Source organism: Dipteris shenzhenensis, chromosome 14 (assembly GCF_047967505.1).
Source record: "Dipteris shenzhenensis isolate YYH24624 ecotype China chromosome 14, Dip_SZ_1.0, whole genome shotgun sequence".
NCBI classification, from domain to species: domain Eukaryota; kingdom Viridiplantae; phylum Streptophyta; class Polypodiopsida; order Gleicheniales; family Dipteridaceae; genus Dipteris; species Dipteris shenzhenensis.
Genome location: NC_141609.1, coordinates 44,450,464 through 44,474,979, shown reverse-complemented (window position 1 = coordinate 44,474,979; position 24,516 = coordinate 44,450,464). Strand labels below are relative to the sequence as shown.

The following is a 24,516-nucleotide window of genomic DNA, read 5'->3' as shown; positions in this document are numbered from 1 at the left end:
GCACCAAATATACCGTATCCAATCAACCAAGGATAGAAATAGCCAAAATTCCAGAAAACTAAAGACTACAGAGGACACTAAGCAAGTTTCTTCAAGTTTTCTTGTATTGTGGCCTGTACCGAGACAAACCAGAATCAGTGGCAGCATTGTCACATGTCACGACACGAGAATTATAAAATTAGTCGGTTTCAGCCATATAAAAACATTTGGTGAGGCTTCCTTATGACCTCTACACTAGCATATTCAAACCCTTGCCTGACTATTACAAACATGGGCTTTTTTAGGCTTTAAGGAAAGTGAAATAATGAGATATAATAAGGTGCAATCATCTCCACTTCGTGTACAATCAAGTCACAAGAATCACGATACATACAAAATTCACATATTTGTATGTAGAAAGCAGAGAGCTTGAAAGATCAAGAAGAGTGAACCTCTTGGCAAAGCTCAAGGTAACTTATTTAAGCAAGCATTCAGCTAAACCTAGAAGGTAGAAGCTCCCTACAAGATATCTAGTGCCCATAAGCATGCCAACTATTTTATATATACATAACGTTATACAAGACAGTTTAGCTGAGAGTTTAAATCTTAGCATCAAAAAACTGCATACAATTTCTTTCCAAATCAATGAATGATCTGGGAACTTGCATATAAAAGTGTAGTTCCCATCACGAGCATCTGTTAAACCACCATAGCTCTACACTCAATATGTGGCCTATGCATTTTATCATACACCACTACACATCCGAAGCAGATCTCTCTACATTTGCTACCATGTTGACTCATGAAAAAGTGTTTTCCAGGCACAAACCTGCTTCTCCAAAATAAAATATGCCTGTTCAAGTTAATGCACCTGATAAATTGTACTGATATACCGGCCTTTCTTACAATTGTTTAAAGTGGTTCATTTACAACGGAGGGCTCGTGAACCTCTAATCGAGTTGTGGGAGCTGGAAGACGCCCAGTTGCATCCACTTTTGGTAAAATTTTGGGCGGGGGCCGAGCTGGTCTTGGTAGAAGACGCCCCTTCTTGGCAAACCAGTCTGGATCAATCAGAGCCTTTAGACCTAACTTGTTGTAATGAACTCTAGTTACACTCCCTCCCGCATCTTCCACAGCTAACTTGGCCTTTTGTGACACTCTGCTTACCTGGAATTTTGAAACAACGTGTTAATCAGAGATCCACCCCCCCCCCCGCGCGCCCCCACCGACAACCAAAAGAAACACAGCACAGAAGGTCAAAATTTACAAATTCCAAAACAGGCAGTCGAAATCAACCCTATTTCAAGCATTGAGGCAGTAACCTCACGAAAGTCAATGAAGCAGTTACCATCATGCCAACTAGTGCCTCAGACATGACATCATATTTTGTTTTTCCATTTGTTGAATGTGGCATACAAGATTAAGCAATGATGCAAACAAAAATAACCTCGAAGTGCATTGGAAGAGGGAATGAATCAGCCCCCCTCCCAAGTAGCTTCACACCATCCTTTATCTGCTTCCCAACAAGATTCGCATCCTGCGAAAACAACAAACAATATTTGAAACTAAAAATTATGTGCAAGCACCCAGCCTTTGAGACCAAATGACTCTATTTCGTCCAAACTACCTCAAAAAATCATTGTTATTCTTTCCATCTTCTACAAGCTGTGACAAGGAATCAGTTACCTTCAAGGTCTTCATGGTGATCAGCTGTGATGGATCTAGAGCTCCTTTTGCCACAGCTTCTGTGACTGTGTCCAGATTTAATGGCTGCATGACAATGAAGGCATTAATAAGTGCATCTATGACACTATTTAGACAAGATCTGAATTAGTTTAACAAATGAGTGTGATCGGTGTCAACGACAAGCATCTACATGCTCTACCTCATGGGTACCATTCAGTAGAATCTATACTCGAGCTTGTAGAAGACAAAGGAAAACAAATGCCAAAAAAAGGCCAAGAAACGATGCAGCATATATAGGTAGAGTCCACAATCCGAATGAAGGCTGAAGATCAGAAGAATGATTCGGGAACACCATTTAAACACACAGTTTAATTGGCGAACTTCTAACATGACAATTCTTTCAGTTCAAATACAAGGAGCTCCGATGTGCTCACACTAAGTTTTGGAGGATGAGTAGCTGTCCCCTTTGAAAATGACATTTGGCCACAAACACAACAGTTGATTTGATCAAGATACAAAATATATTTGGCCACATGTGTCATGTAGTGACCAGTTTCTACCTGCATAGTAGCTCTGGATGTCAAGATGCACCTTGGTGGACTAATTGAGGAGTTCTATGTGAACACTCTGAGAGTAACATAGCACATAGACTGTACAGCCAAGACTGATTAGGAGGACAACACCGTCACCATCAAGAATTCAGCATGTGAGTTTCCACCACAATTGGTCGACAACTTTAGGAGACGTCTCAGCAATCTCACAGGATGCTATGGACAGTAGCAGGAAATAAAGTCAAAGTCCTTTTTTATTGTGGCAGTTCGGAAGATTTGTTGGACAAGTCCCTTGCCACCAAGCTCCGTCTTCCAACAACAGTCAGCAAGGGTGCTCCAACTTCACAATGCATTTTGGAATGCCCAGCCACCAGTTCGTACCAGGTGATCAATGTCACCCAATTATTCCCAGCAGACATCATCTTGGGTGCACCATGTCTAGTTGACCACCATGCAACAATCAATTGGCAAGACCGCACCATTTCAGTCCAGGATATATACCTAGATGAACCCAGGAACATTCCCAAACTCATCCTCTAAAAACACAACATAGTGCAGTTTCAATCTCATGACAATCACTCACAAGGTTGAAAACCATAACTCCATCATGCATAGCAGGGACTAGCTACTATTTCAGTTCAGGATATAGACAGAAAGGACTGGGTGCTTTTCACGGTGCCAAACCTGACCCACCAAAAGTTAGTGGCCAACCTTTCGGCCAGCACCAGCCACAGGGTACAGGCAGTTCTTGGACAAGGGTCTTCAGCATTTCAGTAGAAGGGGCATCTGCAGCCCATGTCATGGCTGCCTATGTGGCATCTCTGCAGCCCACAACAGCAAACCAGCCAAGATGCAAAGAAGGGACAGGATGACCTCAGCCTATACCATAGTTCCCAGAAGTTTTGGAAACAGTGATACGGAGCACGGCGGGAAACGGTGTTTCTGAGTTTCGGCCACAGGAAATAGAGTTTCAGTTTTTAAGGTTAAGAATGTATATATATTATACATACATATATCATTAATGAAAACATTACAAAAGCTTGAAAGATACATCTTTGATCAAGTTCACTAGACCCTTTATAGCTCCCCAATTTCTCTACATGTCACCAAAATGGATCCGGAGACATGTCACTTGTGACAGCTCACCAGCTTCCAAGCTTGATGGAGTGAAGAAAAAGGACAGGGAGAGAAGGCTGAAGTGGTGCAGGTGAAGGAAAAGGACAAGTAGAGGAGGAAGAAGCAAAGGAGAGCGGGCACGAAGCAAAGAAGAGAGGGCGGGCGCAGAAATTGTGATTCACCGATGCAAGAAAATGGTCCGTCGAATGCCATGCATGAGAAATAGGGGAGGAAAAAGAGCCTATCCAAAACACCGTTTCGTGTTTCGGAAATGACCCCAAAACGTTGTACCATTTCGAACCTGTCGAAACGACATTTTTGGGAACTATGGCCTGTATGCCGGCAGCTGATGTCAGCAGAGCATGCCCACACCAGCCTCTGCAAGTCAGCAGTACAATTACAGCAGCCATTCCAGGACTGCCACATAGATGCACAGCAGGCAGGACTGGTGCAACAAGTACCCAACTACCACATGGCAGGTTGGGGTTTGTCAAGACCTACGGCCACAGCCGGGTCAGCAACCAAATTGTACAGTCGGGTCAGTCTGTGGCAGCCACAGACTAAGTCGGCCCTCCTCCCTCATTCCAAGATCATCCATGCTAGCAAGAGTCCCAATAGCACCAGCAACTGCCCCATCATCAATCGCAACAAAGTACATCAGCTCTAGGAGTGGCTTCACCGCAGTCAGCATAGCAATTCCAACAACAGTAGACACAGCAGCTCCTTCTGTCCCAAAGGCCCTTCTAACAACAGACCACATAGCTTCTCCAGGAACCCTACTCTCATGGGGCAGTTTATGCTCTTCTCTAGCATCTACAGCATAGTCACAATCACAACCTTAGCCGTGGATAGTTTCATAGCCTCAGCCTGGCACTTCAATGGGACTCAAGATGCAGGCTCTCTTCAATGAGGGGACCAACAGTTGTACAAAGGTGGTATTACTAGTGATTGCCAAGCCTCAACATAAGGAATGAAGATAGTAGTTAGCATAATAACGACATCAATGGTCATCGATGTTATGTCCACGTGTGCACTAGTGTTGCAGAGGTCAGGTTAGCCTAGGGTCAAGCAAAGTGTTCAAGGCATCAAATACTCCATGCACCGAAAGTTTTCTAATTGTAATTTTACTAATAATAATACTATGGCCATGGCTATGTTAACCCATTCATGCTTCAATGTTGGGTGAGCAATGTGTGGATGGATTACTCACTGCTCGTATCCTTATAAGCTGACTGAAACTTATACTCACTGAGGTGATAGACTCAGTTAGTCAGAGCAATTGAGGTAAATATAGATATCCGTGAGTGACAATGGAATTATGTTTGAAGGGCATTCCCATTTTGAGGAGACTTTCAGCAAATTCTTCACACAAAGCCTTTAACAAATTCTGCATGAACAGGGTGAAGAGGCAAATTCCAAGAAATTTTTGAAAGAGGCGAAGAGAAATTTTTTGTTGCATTGTAAATTTGAGCCGATTGATGTCATCATTATGCATATGCCTGTAATGAGCTTGCTAGACAAGCAAGGGACTCCAAAAGACTCACTGCTGCAAAGCAAAGCTCAAACTCCCCTTCAATTTTTATATGGCCGCAATATTTATTTTTAAGCATCCAACAAAATATTTAATTGAGTCCGAAAGACTGAATCATGATATTTTTGCAAAACATAAGATAACCTTGACATCAAAAATCCTATTGAAAGCGAGGTGTCTATGGACGACAATTGGTTCTCTAGCAACACATTTGAAAAGAACTGCCACAAAAGTGGATGCAGACACATTAGTAATTTTTATACATGTTTAAGTGCAGTTGTACCAAGAGGAAGTCAAGAATGGGAAGAATCTCTCACAAGATTCAAGGTTGTGAGAGATAGATATGCAAACTATACAAGTATAATGTTTTAACCTAATGAGGTGTTTGAGCAAGTTGTGGTAGTTTGCCATGCATACAAGAAGGGTGAGGTTACTTATGATCCTTTGTTACTATCACAAAAGTCAAAGGTTGAGAAAAAAGAGGTGACAGCAAGAATGTGGAGGCTTGTAAAAAATTTGCCAGAGATCTATGTAACAATGGCAGCACAGAAACTCCTCCAAAAAGAATGGTTTTTTGGCAGGAAGGACAAAGATCATTGCATGGAGGAGTGCATCAACTTACAGGTGAAACATGATGCAATGGATAGTGCGATTAGATAGTTGCTCATAAAAAAAGATATCCCTACTGGTCAATGCAATATTAACCCTAATATTTTGAAGCATATAGCCGCTTTATCCACAGTTAAGGAAAAGGCATGGGCACATAAGTTTATGAAGAATCAAGAAGATGGGTCCAAAGGAGTCACCTCATTCATGAGAGCCCAAATCCCACCACACGTGATTGCATATGTTGAGAAGCTTGTGAATGAGCATAAATTGAGCATAACAAGTGCAGTCAACCATAGCTTTCGATTCAAAGTGAACATCACTTCACAACCTGGAAAACTTGTAGTGTACAAGGGCATTTTAGATTAGGACTTTTTACTTGATGAAACAAGTTGGGATAAGCCCCAAGTATTCTTTATTGATGAGGTTTTTTCCAATGGTATTCGCCAATTCATCAATAGAAAACTTTATACCACCATTAGTAGAGCTAAAGTTTGCAATATTTTCATTTTTGTCAATAAAGAAAACAAGGAAAAGATACATAACACTTTGGAGAAAGTTTATGCCTATGATTTCAAGATCTACAATGGTGTGTATGCAACCAACACAAGCAAGAGAGAATGTGGATTAAAGATCCAATGCCTCAAATCATTCCTCTTATGCATGCGGAGTCCATATCCTCACCACTCCTGACAACATAACATAAGGGGGACTTCCAAGAGTTTGTGTCTCTGTTGAGATATCGAGCTCCACTTGTGATATGCCAGGGTGACCGTTGTGCATTTATGTCACCGACTTGTTAGCTGCAGATGCAGTTGGTATACTACCCATGAATAATAGCTGGATGACAGCTATCTTTATGTACTCTAGTTAGTGGCTCAGTTAGTATGCCACCTAGGTTAGCTGAGTTTGGTTTGAGATCCACATATAGGGTTCATCTATTCCTTTTGTATGTGTGGTACTGCGAGAATCTTGCAGTTGTTGGACTTTCTGAACCAAGTCGGAGATGTTGTCTTGAAGCTGATAAATTTGAAGTTGAAGTAGTGCTTCGCCTTGTAAGTTAACTTCAGGGGTCTTTTTTGGACTTGAGTCGCTTATCTTCGGAGAGGCTGCACGCGAGCATTGCGACATACCTGAGGTCCCTGTGAGAAAAGCATGAACCTGCACTCTAGTTTGTACCATTCCTGGAAGAAGATTCGGGCTGCTCCCTGAGGTTGCTCATGTTGGAGGGGGTAGGAGAAGCAGGATGGAACCAGCTGTGGAAATTTGGTAAAGGAGGTCCTGTCTGAGGTAACACTGGTGATGCCAAAATGGGTGTTACTGCTCATGAGAGTACAGGGATAGGTTGCACAGTCCACGGATCTGAGAAGGGATAAGAAGCTGCTGTCGGGAGTGGAGGATATCCAAGAGGAGGAGTACCTTCAGAGTGTAAATACTGTCGTGGGGAAGGTAAAACATGTGCAGGGGGATATCTGGGAGCTGAAGGAGGTGGAGAGTACCCTGGAGATGCTGAAGCTGAGGGGTAAAAGTCTCCAAAGATGGACAGGAAACTCGGAGGAATATCGGGTTTTGGGTATCTACGTGTCTCGTGGAACGCAACCTGCACTGTGTTGAGGAAGTAATGTAATTGAGGTGCCTCACGCAGAAGGTATAGGACGTGGTCCAAGTCACTGGAAGGGCACGTGACACAGAAGACCCACGATGCAAAAGCTCCAAAATGGGCTGGTTGTGCAATCTGAACACGATATTGTGTGGTAGATTATGCCTGAGGTGTCCTTGAAGGAACTGGGGAATTACCAGGGGTTTCCATGCTTTAAGGAGGCGGCTTTCATTTGCTGTAATTTGATAATGAGCGTCAAATAACAATATGAAAGAGAATCCTTAGAAAGAGAATGGAAAGAATCCACTTGGCATAGATTTGATCTGCCAATTAGTTATGGTGGCAATGCTCTAGCGAGGGCCGGCTGCCAAAAACGATCCAATAGATTGTAGGATGGAAGCCTGACAAAGGGCGCAGCCTGCTTGCATCTGGCGTTGCTTGTTGCTTGCTTCCAAGGCTGATTTGCGGTAGAAGAAGATGGCGAAATTCTGGCACCTACGCTGTTTGCAGAAATCAGGGCAGCAAGGTGACGATAGAGGCTGCAAAGGGGATCTGTTCGATCACGAGGTCGTGTAGGCAGGTATGCAAAAGAGCCGGCTGATGCAGGCCATCGAGAACTACGCAAGATGGAGGCTTGACGAAGTGCATGGCTTGCTGCAAGGATATGGCGCAAACACGTACGGCTGTTTTGGAGCAAAGAAAGCAGACGTGAAATCGTAATTGGATTTCGCTTTTTTTTTTTTTCTTGCTGGTTGGTGGTTGCCAAAATTTAAAACGTGGATTTGTAGAACCCTTGGGTAGTCTAGGGTTAGGTCTTGGGTATAGGGCTGGTTCCCCTTTTTAGGCCCTCTAGGTACCCTTTTGTAGGGTGCTTGGTGCCAAAAGGTGTGCCTATTCTAAGGGGTGTGACCCTTGGAATAGCTGTACCTTTTCATGAAGGGGTGTGACCCTGTTTTAAAAAGGGGTGTCCCCACACGAAAAGATGTGTCCTTTTTTCCACGATGGGGTGTGTCCCTTGGGTGAGGAGTCAAAACTCTTCATCAAAAGGTACGTCCGATGGTGAAAAAGGTGCGTCCCTTGGTTTTGGGACAGCCCAAGCACATCAAAAGACACGATTTTTGTGGTGTCCATTCACATCAACTCGTGATGTAGGTGGGGTTGGCACTAAAAATTTTTACACTCATTCTCTCCATCTCTTCCATGCACAATGTGCACGGATATCCTTCTAGCAGAAAGAGATGTATCAGATAGGCGCTAGAAGGTGGGGGGGCATTTCCTACAGGCAGGAGCGAAATTTGCTCTGATACCACTGTAAGAAATCCTAGATTTACTATATTTAGAAATGTGCTAAGGAATAGAAAGGAGACTGAAATAGCAGAGAACAAGGAATATTTGTATTGCTTGAGTGTCTGTAGTGTGTCATCCATACAATTGGGCCTCTCTTATATAGAGAGTGAAGAGTCACACATGAAAAGGTGTGTACTCCAAAGTGTATGTGCATGAAGAGGTGTGTACCCCTTGTGAAGGGTGTGACCCTTGATGAGAGGGTACATTACAATAGGAGTGTCTCTTCCATAGAATGTCTCTTGTGAAGGGTTGTGCCTCATAGGAAGTGTCCTATCGAAAGGGCATACCCTTCCACAAGTGTCCATTCATCAAACCATCCATACGTCTAAGGTATAGAGAAAGGAATACTTCACAGATCGTGACAATATCCTTATCTAGTTGTAGCCCATTCTCAATTCGATCTTTGTGAAATACTTGGCGCCGTAGACCTGATTTGATGAAATTGTCCATCCTTGCAAAGGATACTTATTCTTGATTGTGAGTCTATTCAGACACTCATAATATACACAAGTGCATATACGTGTCTTTCTTCTCAATTAGAAGCTTTGGTACTCCCCAAGGTGACTTACTAGTTCGCACTACACCTAGTCGGAGGTATTCTTGAAGTTGCCGCACAATTTTGTTGAACTAACCTTGTAAGGTTGTCTAAACATAGGCTACAAGCCAAGCACTAGTTTGATATTATGGTCAACATTTGTCTTAGGAGGGAGACGGTAGGGAAGTTCCTTTGGGAACATCCTCGACCGTTTACTCCAAGCTTCCAAAACTAAAAGACTTGACATTAAACTTCCGAAAGCCTACACTGGTCAACGAAATTGCCGAACAGTTGACCAATGGCTCGCAAAACTACGCATGTACTTTGATACTGTTGACCTCACTGAAGGCAAAAAGATTGCCTTGGCAGCCTCCCTCCTCAAGGATACAGCCTTCCTATGGTGGCAACGATGCTTAAAGGACGGCAAAAGTGTGTTAACTTGGGAACGTTTTAAACATGTGCTCCGTAAGCAGTTCATACCTGCCAATGCGGACTTCCAGGCACGTTCAAAACTCATACAGTTGGAGCAAACAGGCTCCCTGTCTTCCTACATCTCTCAGTTCACCACATTGGTGCTGGAGATTGATGGTTTAACTGATGATGATTGCCTTTATGCTTTCACCTCAGGCCTAAATCCCTCATTACGCATTGATGTCCTCAAAGCAAACATCACCACCACAGCTGGCACTATTGCTTACGGAGAGCGCATTACTGATTTCCAAAACACAGGGAAGCAGAGTGCTAATAGAACACAGAACTCTACTATGGCCAACGGTGCTCGCCCTCAAGATAAGCCCAAGTTTAGAAAAAACTCGGGTAATCAAGGTCAGCGACAGTCTCAAGATCCCCACAAGTCTCAGAAATTGTATGCTGGATTCCAACAGAAGCACTCCTCCAAGGATCGCGCCTTTCTTCACAAAGTCATCACCGTCATCCCCAACATAAAGGTGCGGCCACTGACAAGAAGAACAACTCCAGCACCAAAGGACTTTGTACCATCTGTACAGGCCACCATGGATAGTTCGATTGTCCCAAGCGACCAAAGCAAAATTCCAATCTGGAACCTAGCACTTCCCAAACAGAAGATACTACCCCAGCACAAGACAAGAAAGGCAAAGCTGTTCGAATGGCAAATACCATCCACATGAGCCTTGCCAACAACCCTGAACCTTCCCTGGCCACTCAAGTACTTTGTGTCCAAGGATCGATTCGTGGAACAACGATCGCTATCCTCATCGACAGTGGCTGCTCTCATAACTTCCTAGCTAGTTCTACAGTCGACAAACTTCGGTTGACCACTCGTCCTAGTCCCATGGACTACCAGATTGAACTTGCATGGAACTACCTTCTTGTGCAACACCAAGATCAAAAACTTGTCTTTTCGCATTCAACATTATACGGATAAGTTGAACTTCGACATCATGCCTCTTTCTCGGTACGATGTCATACTCGGACAACAGTGGCTCTACGACTATGATCCATTAATCAGTTTTCGCAGCCATACTATCCAGTTTGTCCACCAGGGAAAACTTATGGAGCTAACTGGTTCTAGGGACTCTCCTTCAACCCCAGTTGCCTCTGTCCTATAAGTAAAGAAGTGGGTTCGTAAACGTCAAGTAAAGACTTCACTTCTGTTGGTTACGGCAATAGAGGAGACACCAACAAAGGATCCTCCTGAATACCTCAACCAACCTTTTTTCCAGCCCTACCTGGATATTTTTCCACAGGAATTGCCAAAGCAGTTACTACCTCGACGACCAGTGGATCACCCAATCGAACTTGTTCCCGGCAATAATCCACCGTCAAAACCTCCTTATCGGATTTCTTACACTCAAAATGAAGAAATCCAAAGACAAGTGACCGAACTACTCGACAAAGGTCACATTCCGCCCAGTCACAGCCCTTTCGGATCTCCTGTACTACTTGTGGAAAAAAAGAATAAGTCAATGCGCCTCTGCATCGACTACCGAGCCCTCAATAAGCTCACTATAAAAAACAAGCATCCATTGCCTCGCATTGATGACCTCTTCGATCAACTTCTACACGCAACACAATTCTCAAAGATTGATCTTCATTCAGGTTATCATCAAATTCGCATACGAGAAGGCGATGAGTACAAGACGGCTTTTCGAACAAAGTATGGACACTATGAATATTTGGTCATGCCTTTTGGGTTAAACAATGCCCCGGCCACATTCATGACACTAATGAACGACATCTTTAGGCCTTTCCTCGTTCGTCATCGTTTATCTCGATGACATCCTCGTTTTCAGCAGATCCCTACATGAGCACAAACAACATTTTCACCAAATTTTTGAAGTTCTCCGCGCAAATTCTCTCTACATCAACATTGAGAAGAGTGAGTTCTTCAAGACCCAACTCGAATATTTGGGACATGTTATTTCAGCTTAAGGCATCTCTCTGGATCCCAAGAAGGTCGAGGTAATTCGAAACTGGCCTACTCCTAAGGATGTTCATGATGTCCACTCTTTTCTCGGATTGGCAAACTTCTACTATACAAAGGTCTATCAGTTTTCCGAAATCGTAGCTCCTATGTCCGAATTATTGAAAAGCACTGCAGTTTTTCAGTGGCTTCCCGAAACAAAGTATAGTTTTCAACAACTCAAGCAAGCACTCACTACCACACCAATTATGGCTATTACTGACCCAAACCTTCCATTTGAGGTCATGACCGACGCTTCCGACATCGCTACACGAGCAGTCTTGATGCAAGAAGGCAGAGTTATTCCTTTTGGCAGCCATAAACATTCCGATATCCAAACCCGATACCTGGTTTATGATAAGGAGTTTCTTGCCGTTGTACATGCTTATCGCTCTTGGAAACATTATCTCATGGGAGCCGACTCAGTGGTCAAGACAGACCATCACTCTCTAAAGTATATTTTTACTCAACCAGTCATGAACGCTCGACAAGCACGCTGGGTTGAGTTTCTGGCCAACTTTCACATGACCACTGAGTACATTCCAGGACTCCGCAATGTAGTTGCAGATGCTCTCAGCAGGTTAACTATAGCATCAGCTATGGTAATCTCTACATTATCTGTGGATGTTCTGAATTCATTCAAAGGGAAGTATTTCAATGATAAAGACTTCGGCACAGTAGTACAAGTTCTTTCAAAAGATCAACCTTCGACTTCCGAACAAAAGATTTTCTCATCCTATTCTTATACGGACGACCTTCTGCATTATCAAGATCGCGTCTGTCTACCACATGACGAGGATGTTCGACGTCTTTGTTAAAAGAGCATCATGTAGTTCCTTATGCTGCCCATCCAGGCATCAACAATACTTATAGGTTACTCAGTGCAACATACTACTGACCTCAGATGAAAAGCGATGTCATCAAAATGGTTACATCTTGCTTATCTTGTCAACAAATGAAAGCAAGCCGACAACTTCCAACAACTGAAAGGTGGGAAAGTATTTCCATGGATTTCATTACAACACTACCACGATCCTCCAAAGGTAACACTCAAATTATGGTAATTGTTGATCGATTGTCCAAAATGGCACACTTTGTTGCTTGCAAAAGAAGTGCACAGGCTCCGGACATCGCCAAACTCTTCATACAACACATCTTCCGACACCATGGATTGCCCAAGAATATCGTATCCAACAGAGATCCTAAGTTTACCCGTCACTTTTGGATTTCACTGTTTGAATCTTTGGGTACAACTCTACTATTCAGTTCAGCCTACCACCCAGAATCAGATGGCCAGACTGAAGGAGTCAACCAAGTTCTGGAAGAAATGCTTGACATTATATTCAGTCACGCCTAGCAGCTTGGGAAGAGTATCTACCACTCCTTGAGTTTGCTTATAATAACTCTTTCCATAGTGCCATCAACATGACTCCATTCCAAGCAACTTATGGACACACTCCGATTGTACCAACGAATTTCGTACTTCAACATCGAGTGGCCCTAGCTGATCAACTGGTTCAAGAAATGCAATACATTCTATTCCAAGTCAGGGATCATATGCGAAAAGCGCAAGAGCGGTATCAACGGTCTGCCCACAAACATAGTATAATATGTAGAAGAATAGAGTCGCATTTAGAGATGGAGCTAAATGGAGCGGTCATATGCGTGCTTTTGCACAAAGTGCTTGATGTGCTCCACCTGATGTTGAGATGATGGTCACAGAGTGGATCCCTTGCATCCACTTGCGAATCTCTATCTCGACACAGAGGGGGATTTGTGGCTGGTATTGATTCTATATGTGGAGGACTGCCACATGCACCCCTGCACTTGGGTGCAAGGTGACACACTGGCTACATCGACAAGTGCATTTTAGTTCCCAGATAGGAGATTTTGTCGTATGCTGTGACCCCTTTGTGAGCCCTTTCCAGGGACAGTCAAGCACAAGCTACGTAGGTCAGTCTCTCAGCCTTAGGTCAAGTCAGTAATTCAGTTCTTGTTCACTAGTACCCACTGGAGAACAGTAGGTTAAGTGTTTCCATCTAATAGGTTAGGTCTTAGCCTAGGTTAGGAGCCCTTTAGGGCTCCCAAAGGCTGGACAGATAAGCAGGGAAGGCAGCCTGCAAAGGCTGCCCAAAAACTCCCCTAGCAAATGAGCCAGGGAGGGCTTTTATAGGCTGGTTGTAGGCAAACCAGTCTGTAAAACAGACCGACCCAGTCCGCTGTTTACAGACAGGATTGGCTCAGTTCCAGCCCTGTAAAAGGGCCCCCTTGCTGCCCTTTTGAACCATTCAGTTTGCTCCTGCCTTCAGCTCTCCTACAGCTCCACTTCAGCCTCCTGTGCAGCCCCTGAGATCCTCAGATCTGGCCCTGCTCTAGCCTCAGTCCCTTGGCCATCAGTTCAGCCCGATCTGAAGGTGACCACGCAGCACTACAGTCGGAGGTTTGGACCAGCAAACGGAGAGAGGTTTGGACACTGTTTCGTCAGCTTTCTCAGCTCTCTTTTACAGTTTACACAGCTCACTCTCAGTTCTATATTTCAGTCATCTCTCAGCTCTCTTATAGGATCTATCACTCCTAGTTTTCACTCTCTCACTCAAGGAGTAACCCTGCATTCCGGTGGCCAGCACAAGCCTCTTCCTTGCTTTGCAGAAGCGTCCTACACCATCACTGTGGACAACATCAAGGTCTCGGTATTGGTCGGCGTTGCCTCTCAAGTCTTTGGGTCGCTATAAGTGTGCACAATGAGCTCTTCACAAGCGCGTTCCGTGCTCTCTCGAAGAGTGTTCTTTGTATTTCTCAGTTCTCCAAGTATAAAGCAAATTCTCCCTTGATTGGGGGAGGGGGCCGTCAACGGGTACAGGGACCCAATCGGTTGTCGACTCTACTCTCTCTCTCTACCCTCATCTCCTTTCTCTCTCTATGGTAAACAACGCTAATTCCTCGCTAAAGGTTTAAAAAAGGTCTTGCTGTGAATAACACGATCAGATTACTGTTGCATGTTACATTGGTATCAGAGCTTCGGTCTATACCTAGCTTGACTACCACGAGTGTATGGTTGTGTTGAGATCTGGAAAGGACACACGGGTCAGGAAAAGATTTCAACCTTGAAGACTTTGAAGAGGAGAAAGACTACCAACAAGATACGCTTCCGCCAAATGCTCAAGAAGTGATGGCGAACCTTCTAGAGCAGAATCGGGTCTTCCTGCAGCAACTCGAAGAACATTCATCCCAGCTGGAAGAAAGCAGAAGACAACTGGACCAGACAAAACAACGTCTGGAGGAAAAAGAAGCAAAAAAGCCACTGGAAGAAAGAGGAACCACAAATTTTGAAAAAAATTGCTCTTGTTGATGCGTGAGGAACATAAAAATGAGGAGGCACTGCGATGCACAGAGCTCGCCTAGGCAAAGAGTGAAATCCCACTTCCTAAAAGAAAGCAAAGACACTCTTATTTTCTCTCCCTCTCTCTCTCTCTCTCAACAGATACACTAGGGCCCAGGACAATCGTCGGGCTGGACCCCCCCAAAGGTTTTTATTCATCAGAGAGAAAATGCAGTACATGAGTTCAGCGTGGAAGCTGTTCATACAAAATCCAAACGTGAATTCAAATTACATGAGCTCTCAAGCTCCCCTTCTTGGCAACAAGCCACTTGTCAATTTCTACATTACTTTCCTAATTACATGCCACTAAGGGCAACTCTGGAGTCTTCGAAGCACTTGGTCACGCGAACCGCCTCCTAGACTCTTGTTAGGCTCCATTGCGCTTAGGAAAATCACTCTTCCTAGTACCTGCAACAATTAATTAAAGCGCACCATCATGGTACCCATTAATTGTTAGCGCTTTGCATGCAAATAACACACTGTGGACTAATTCTAGTCACGGTGGGCATCCCCACTGAACACATGTGCACGCATAACAAATATATAATATATTTATTCTCTGGTTGACCGGAGTCAACACTCTTGATTATAATTAAGGGGCTTTGACCAAGGGTCGAGGCGCCTTAATTATAGTCAAGTCTCTCCAACCGAAGTTGGCACATCTTGGTTAACCGTAGTTAACCCTCTTGGCGCATGCCAAGTCTCGTTGACCGAAGTCAACACTCTTTGACCGTAGTCAGCTCTGTGGTTCTATGGTTAACGATAGTGAACCCTCTTGGTAATAAACAAGTCTCCCTGACCGAAGTCAGGTTTACTTGACCAGAGTCAAGTATCTTTGACCGTAGTCAATTCTTTAACCATTAAAAGAACTCTTTGACCATAATTAACACATATGAAAACTCTTTAATTATGATCACATAAATGGTCAGCTGTACTTTGACTTAGGATATTTACATTGTGATGACATCTCCTCGGCTTCTATTCAATTGGCCTCAACTGAAAAGCTTCCTTGTAAACATCCAAAAGCTGTGGATCATCGGACAACATGTCTTCATCCATCCACTTGGCATCCAATGCTGTATAATTCTTGAATTTTACAAGATACCTGTAAAACTCCTTGCCTTGAGGGCCTTTGCGTACAGTATGATGCACAATCTGTTCTGGCTGAAGGACTTCCTCCAGCTCATCCAAGTCTGGTGGATCCTCTGATATTGGCTCTGTAGGCTCTGGCCCCTAGAATTTCTTTAGAAGACTCACATGGAATGCATTGTGAATCCTCCAATGCTCTAGCAATGCTAACCTGTATGCAACCTCATTTATTCTTTCTGTAACCCTGAAAGGGCCATAATATCTGGAAGATAACTTTGCATACACTTTCCGTTTGCCTCTAAACTTGCGGAGCCTAGCTTTCTCGAACTTCAAAAGTTACCCAATTCCCTTCCTTGAGATTTAACTGTCTCCTATGCTTATCTGCAGCTCTTTTATGCTTCTCTTGAGACCTTTCAATTACTGTCCGGACTTGGCTGTAATCTGTCTGGAGGTCTCTCACAAACTAATCAGCTGCAAATATTTCATCCTTGGTTCTCAGGATAGGTGGCAGAATTACCTTCCCATAAATGACCTCAAAAGGGGCTTTCCCTGTAAAGTTGTGTACTGTATTATTGTAAGCAAACTCTACCAATGGTAGGTACTTTTCCCAGTCTGAACCTTGGTCACCCACGTAGCATTTCAGCATATCCAATGCTGTAGAATTTGCTACTTTACTTTGACTATCTGTCTGGGATGGAAAGAAGAAGAAAAATTCAGATTCGTCCCCATATTATCAAATAAAGCTCTCTAGAATAGACTGGTCATTCTAGGATCTCGATTACTGACAATGGATTTAGGCATACCATGACGTTTAAAGATCTGTGCCATGAAAAGCTTAGCCATATGATCTGCCTTAATGGTTTTGCGAACCGGAATGAAATGAGCTTGCTTGCTAAATCTATCAATGATAGTCCAAATCCCATCATTCCCTGACATTGATCTTGGCAAATTAAAAATAAAGTCCATTGCAATACTTTCCCACGATGCCTGAGGCATGGGAAGAGGCATAAGTAGGCCAAGTGCCTTTCCTATCATACTTCACTTTCAGACACGTAAGGCATTCAGTAACAAACTGATGGATATCTTTCCGCATTCCTGGCCAAAAGACATACCTCTCTAGTGCTAGAGTTGTTGTTGTAATTCCTCTATGTCCAGCATAGGGAGGTGCATAGCATTCCTCCAAAATCCTCATCTCCTGGGTGATGCATAGGCAGTCATCTTTCATTAGATACCCATCTTTCAGGGAATGGTGGCTCGTGGACTGCCCCTCTTGCATTTGCTGTAAAATCTCGCCAAAATCTGCATCATTAGCATATTGCTACCTCATGCCTTCCAGGTCTTGATGATAAGCAATAGTCACATTGTTGACCTGGGGTCTTCGGGACAAGGCATCTCCCACTCTATTCCGAATTCCTGGGGTATGGACAATCTGAAAATGATACATTGACAGCATATTTACCCATTTCATATGCTACTCGGAAAGTTTTGTCTGAGTTAGAAAATATCTTAGACTTTGGTGATCTGTTCTAACAGTAAAATCTGCACCCAAAAGGTAGTGCTTCCATGTGTTCACAACATGAACTACAACCAACAATTCTTTTTCATAGATTTCCAGATATCTTTCAGCATCACGCAATCTTCGGCTCTCGTATGCTACTACATGTCCATTCTGATGTAATGTAGCCCCAACACACTCTCCACAAGCATCGCAATCAACATCAAAAGGTTGATAAAGATCCGGGACTACAAGAATAGGCTTTGTAGTCAACTTCTCCTTGAGTGTATTGAATGCTTTCTTCTGTGATATTCCCCATGTAAAGGCTGCATTTTTCTTAGTAAGGTCATGTAATGGAGCTGCGATATCAGCAAAATGCCTGATGAATGTCCTGTAATAGGAGCAAAGTCCCAAAACACTACGGACTTCATGCACAGTTTTCAACTCAGGCCATTCTTAGATGGCTCGGATCTTTGCAGGATCCATCTGTATCCCATTCTTGGATATTATATGCCCTAGATAGTGGATCTCTTCCAAAAAGAATTCACTTTTCTTGCTATTGGCAAAAAGCTGATGATTTCGAAGTTCTTGAAATACCAAAGCAAGATGTTCCCTGTGCTCTTCTTCTATCTTTGAAAAGACTAGGATATCATTAAAGAAACTACCCGTGAAATGCCTGTACTTTCAGAAGATGTGATCCATCATTCTATTGAATGTGGCTAGAGCATTTGTCAACCCAAAAGGATCACTAAGATTCATACAACCCAAATGTAGTGCGAAAAGCTGTCTTATGCACATCTTACGGTTGTATCCTGACTTGATGATAGCCACTCTTCAAGTCTATCCTGCTGAAAGATGTTGCTCCTCTAAGCTGGTCAAGCACATCATCTATGTGGGGTATCGAAAATCTATTTTTGATGGTCATCTTATTCAATGCACGATAATGAATGCACATTCGAAAAGAACCATCTTTCTTCTGTACTAGAAGTACTGGTGAGCAAAAAGGAGACAAGCTGGGCTGAATCAACCCTTTGGACAGCAAGTCATGTACCTGAGCCATAATCTCCTCTCCCTGAGTCGCACTGACTCTATAAGGTGGTCTATTTGGTGGCTCACTACCAGGCATTAACTCTATTTGATGATCTTCTGGTCTCTCTGGGGGTAACTCCCCTAGCAAAGCATCGAAAAAGCAATCTTTAAAGTTTACAAGAAACTGAAATTTATCTTTGTCTGCATCATTCATTTCAGCATGCATATCATTCTCTTTTTCTTTTACAAAAACCATGTACGTGAACCATAATCTCCTCTCTCTGAGTCGCACTGAGCCATAATCTCCTCTCTCTGAGTCGCACTGACTCTATAAGGTGGTCTATTTGGTGGCTCACTACCAGGCATTAACTCTATCTGATGATCTTCTGGTTTCTCTGGGGGTAACTCCCCTGGCAAAGCATCGAAAAAGCAATCTTTAAAGTTTATAAGAAACTGAAATTTATCTTTGTCTGCATCATTCATTTCAACATGCATATCATTCTCTGTACGCAGAAATTGTAGACTTTATTGCTTTACCACATGTAACATCAGATACAATGGGGATAGTCTCCCCTTTATTCCTAGCAACTAAATGCTGGTTTTTTCCCCTATGGATAAAACTCAGCACCCTCTCAGGGTATTCTATTGTTACTTCCTTTCGATGGAACCACGGTGTACCAAGTACAACATCATGCTGCTTGAGAGGAGAGATTAAGAAGTCCTCCTGATCTACATAGCTCTGCACATGGACACGAAGCTTTCCAATCAAAGGAGTAACTTGCACTGGATTCCCTTGGAACATTTGATCAGCATCCAGAGCTCTCTTTAGTTTTTATCCCTATTCAAGGCTAAATCTTCAGATATGAAATTGTCTATAGACCTTGGATCAAATAGGATTAATGCTTGCTGATCTCTTATCTTTCCCCATGATAGCAAAAGCTCTTTTTCCTTTGGGTCTGAGGTACTCCCCAAAACATCTGGGACTGCTCCCACCATTGGCCTCGGTGGTACTTGTGGCTTTTTCTGCTCCTTAGAACCCAAAGGCTTCTTAGGGCACTGGGCAGCCATACGCCCCTCTTTCCCACATCTAAAGCATTTTCCATCTCTGCGGAATTCAACTATCTGTTCAGGAGTGAATGAGGATTTGCCTTTATATGACTTTGAAAACTGAGTACCCCTCGGCTTCTGAGGCTGAAACCCTTTCTTTTCAACCTTGGGATACTCTTTCTTTTCTGATTTTGAAAATTCAATTTTCTTTCTTTCAGCACCTCCTACATGCAAGGATAGTACCATGGATGGATCTTGTAATGGCACAAGACTAGCCACTGAAGCTAAATGCATAAGGTCTTGAATGTTCTTTGCCCCCAAAGCATTCACTACTGCCTGAATTCTTGGACTGAGACCTGCTCTGTACTTTCTCATTTGGGTTCTTTTGGAGATCTTTTTGAAAGGTGCAACCTGCAAATAAGCATCCCAAAACTTTTGGTTGTACACATTCACTGTATCTCCTGCATCCATATGCAAACTGTCCCAATCTTGAAGAACATGATCTCTAAACTGTTTAGGCATAAACTGCTGGTAGAAGGCTTTCTTGAAGTCCTTCCACCTCTTTAGGGCTGACCCATCTGTGGTCTGTGCACTCCACCATACACTGCTGTCGTTGTCAAGTGCAAACTGACCATTCTTAACTTGGAGGATTCTGAAAACTTTTCTGTACTGAATGTAGCATCAAACTGCCTGATGAACTGCAATGCTTTGTTTGTATGACCATATTGTCCATTATAGGTCATAAACTTGACAGATTTACCTCCCTCTTTGAATTCCTTGGTCTCTCTGGAAGACTTACTCTTCCTAGACTTCTTGTGTTTCCTTCTTTTCCTGGATGGTTTATCTAATAAAGAAGAAGATACAGAAGTCGAGCTCGAGGTAAACGGTGAAGGACTGGGAGATCAGTGATGATGCTTCGATCTCTTCCTGCTATGAGACCGTCCCCTATGAGATCTCTCTCTCTGGCTGTACACAAGAGTGTGCCTTTGGCATGGCACATCATAAGCGGCATTAGGCATATTTTCTACTTGAACTTGTTGATTTTGCTGCACACTTCTCTGTCTTGGATGTCCCTATCTTGTGAATCCCACTGGATAGGTGATTGGGCCATTTTCTTACAACTCGTCTGAGATCTGCAAGTTTCTCACACACACTGTGTATGCAACTGATGCACGCAACCTTTGCTTTTCAAAGAGAAAAATTACCTCAACAAGAGGTGTCTTGCATTCACAATCTATACCAAGCACCGGGCTGTCAAAGTTGCCAAGGCATCAACAACTACATTGCCCCTTTTCTGGCTGCTGCAAAAAGCACTGAGTATGCATCTGATTCCCTTTTCCTAAGCACAAAGGCATGTATTCCTTTACTTGTGAAAATCTCTGATTTTTCTCTGATTTCTGCTTTTTCTGACAATAAATACTCTCTCAGATAGGTGAAAACTGCTAGCAGAAACAGTCTCTGCAACTGTCTTTTTTTTTTTTTTAACAGTAACCAGATGGGTAACTACTGGTTATTCTAACCAGACTGACTGGTTCTGGTTTGGTTAGTCTGCAACTAGACTAACTGGACTGGTCACAGTCTGGTTACAATGACCAGACTGGTCTGGTTGGGTCAACTAACTGGACCTCTAACCAATCGACTAACCAAAGTTAGGTTAGCTTAACCTCAAGTCTACCACCTCAGCTGTCTAGCTGGATCTCCAGGTCAGCTGCCACATGTCCTGCCACGTCATCCACTGAGCTGTCTGCCAGCATGGACTGCCATGTCATCCACACGTGTGCCACCACATGCATGCCACTTGGCTGCCACGTCAGCTCACACGTGTGGCCGCCACATCACTTGTGTGCCACGTGTTTGCTGACCTGTCAAGACTACCCTGCCATGTGTCAATGCCACGTCAGCACTTGTCAGGACCCCCTCTGCCACGTGTGTGCCACGTTAGCAGATGACGTCAGCGTCCCTGGCTGGCTGGCCGGTGTCGTCCGTCGCGGGCTCCGTCAACATATCAGACTAGCTACAGAAGTAGTTTGGCTTATGCCCGCAGGCCGGCACCTTCACAGCACTAAACTTAAGGATTGCGTAAAGATTCGTCACGTTGCATGACCCCGTGACGTATCCATCGGTTACGCTTAAATTTATGCTTAAATTATGCTTCGAATTCTTCCGTTAGGCGCCTCTTGGATCTACCCCGAAGCACAGAGAGCACAAACCCTTGGAGTCGCCATCACGTCCTTCTCATGAGCCCTTCTGATGCGTAAGGGACAATCTACCACACAACCTCAGCATTCCTATGCCAAGCCTACACCTTGGCCCTTTTTTCACCGTTTTGGCGTCACACGTAGCGGAGCAGTCCCTTGTTCATTGTAGGCAACCTATGCACAAAAGTTAATCTAATGCACATTTACTGCTTAACACTCTGTCTGCCCGATCGTCAAAGCTTGAAAAAGCCTCGATAACAGGCTCTGATACCAATGAAATCCCACTTCGTAAAAGACAGCAAAGACACTCTCATTTTCTCTCCCTCTCTCTCTCTCTCAACACATACACTAGGGCCCAAGACAATCGTCAGGCAGGAACCCCCCAAAGGTTTTTATTCATCAGAGAGAAAATGCAGTACGAGTTCAGCGTGAAAGCTGTTCATACAAAATCCAAACGTGAATTCAAATTACATGAGCTCTCAGGCTCCCCTTCTTGGCAACAAGCCACTTGTCAATTTCTACATTACTTTCCTAATTACATGCCACTAAGGGCAACTCTCGAGTCTTCGAAGCACTTGGTCACGCGAACCGCCTCCTAGACTCTTGTTAGGCTCCATTGCGCTTAGGAAAATCACTCTTCCTAGTACCTGCAACAATTAATTAAAGCGCACCACCATGGTACCCATTAATTGTTAGCGCTTTGCATGCAAATAACACACTGTGGACTAATTCTACTCACGGTGGGCGTCCCCACTGAACACATGTGCACACATAACAAATATATAAATATATTTATTCTCTGGTTCACCGGAGTCAACACTCTTGATTATAATTAAGGGGCTTTGACCAAGGGTCGAGGCGCCTTAATTATAGTCAAGTCTCTCCAACCGAAGAAAGTTGGCACATCTTGGTTAACCGTAGTTAACCCTCTTGGCACATGCCAAGTCTCGTTGACCGAAGTCAACACTCTCTAACCGTAGTCAACTCTATGGTTCTCTGGTTAACCGCAGTTAACCCTCTTGGTAATAAACCAAGTCTCCCTGACCGAAGTCAGGTTTACTTAATCAGAGTTTTACATTGTGGTGACAGAGAGGCAACAAAAGCTAGACCGAGAGGCGATGCTTCTCCAACACAAACAGATGTTAGCCACTATGCAGGCAAGTTTGAGCGCAGCAGCTGTCTCCCCCACAGCTTTGCCATAGACAAAGGTAGCACCACTCACTCGGTCCACTCCAAATTTTGTTAAGTATGATGGTAAGTGTGACCATTCAGCAATTTTGCAATTTACTCATCAGTTCGTAGCTCATTTTCCGTTAGCACGGATTCAAGGTGAGCAAGATAAAGTCCACCTTGCAGCCCCTCATCTTACAAGTGAGGTGGTGACTTGGTGACAGCATTGGGCTAGTAAGCATACTGACCAAAAACGTTTAAGACGAATTTCATTTGGGCAACAATTGTGGCCGACCTCAAAGCCCGTTTTCTCCCACCCCAATATATGATTAACCTGGAGGATGAGTTCGCTCATCTCTCCCAAAATGGTTTGCCTATGTTGACATACAGTAACAAGGTCATCACGTTGGCGCACCAGTTGGGCATAATGGAGAGCGCCAAGATGAAGCAATTTATTCGGGGATTGGACACGAACATACGTTTTACCATTCGGAACTTCGACCCGCCGGATTACGAGCGGGCGCTGACTCTCACACAAAATCAGGAGATGATGCTGAACGGGGGAAAGCCTAAGCAGGTCCAGAAAGATTCCAAAGCCCTGCAGCAGTCAAACAACACAGCGGGTAAGGATCATCAGAAAGACAACCACTTCCAAAAGAAAGACGGCCAAGCTTCTAGTCAGAAGGAGTCCAAGCCAAAGGACTCCGAATGAGAAGGCTAAAGTGGGTATTACGTGAGGCTATCTACAGCCCGACGAACAGAAGCGGTACCACCAAGAACATCATTGTTTTCATTGCCACCACATCGCTCGGCATGGCAAGAAGGATTGTCTCAAGTGGCTTGCTGAAAAGGCTGTGAAAGCACCTACTTCGTGTTAGAAAATGACCCAATAGAGGGTACATGCAGCGGAAGAGTTATAGTAATGCCCAGGAGCTCACACAGTGTGGTGTGGGTGTGTGGAATCACAAACTTCTTTACTTATGTGCATACAATAGGTGTGCAGACTCATCAATAGACAATGAACAAACCGGATAGAGAAACCACCAAAATATATATTTCCGTCCACAACTATGGACACAATACAAAAGAGACAGATCCAGAGTCCCACCAATCATGTGGTCCTCTGATCTTACCACAAGGTCCTTCTCCTATCAGCTGGCTATCTCTAGACTCGAGCCCGCGTGCTCCACCTCAGCTCCTTGCTGCCCTAGAAGACAGCCAAGGTCTCAGCCTCACACTGAGCTACGTCTGCAGCAACACTGGTACTCCTTCAGCTTCTTGATGTAGGCCCCAAGGGTTGTGCTCTGCTGCTCCTTTCTGCTCTGCTGGAAGCTGCACTGCTGGATGCTGAAATGAGGCAAGAGCCTCTCCTTTTATAGGCCTAGGGCCTTGCTGAAAAAAAAAACCGACCAGCCTGCAGCAGACTGGCCGACCAGTCTGTGGCTGGTCCAGCCCTATAAGGGCTCACAGCCCGGGGCTTTTATGGCCCAAACTTCCAAGGCCTTTGGCCCTCCATTCAAGGCAGGGGTCCAGCCTATATAAGGCATGCCTTCTGCCCACTGACAGTCACATTTGCTGCTCCACATCTGCGCCTGCACATCCTGCGCCTCTGCCAGGCCCTTCCCAGCCACATGTCCTGCACCGTACTGTCCCGTACATCCTGCTGTCCTGACCCGCCTGTACTGCGCCATGTGATCGCTATTTATTCCAGGTTC

The 24,516-nt window shown here is 44.1% G+C and overlaps 1 protein-coding gene across 1 annotated transcript in view; it reads right to left on the bottom strand.

The window, feature by feature from the left end:
• Positions 1-774: 774 nt before the first annotated feature.
• Positions 775-24,516, bottom strand: part of LOC147894687 (Ribosomal protein L18e/L15 superfamily protein) — a 51,169-nt gene continuing 27,427 nt past the window's right edge. The window contains exons 2-4 of the mRNA XM_087384917.1: positions 1,666-1,749; positions 1,427-1,516; positions 775-1,146 (exon numbers count right to left, since the gene is read on the bottom strand). Of these exons, the coding sequence (XP_087241043.1) occupies positions 892-1,146; positions 1,427-1,516; positions 1,666-1,749 (429 nt within the window). The 3' untranslated portion in view covers positions 775-891. The remainder of the gene's footprint in view (positions 1,147-1,426; positions 1,517-1,665; positions 1,750-24,516) is intronic.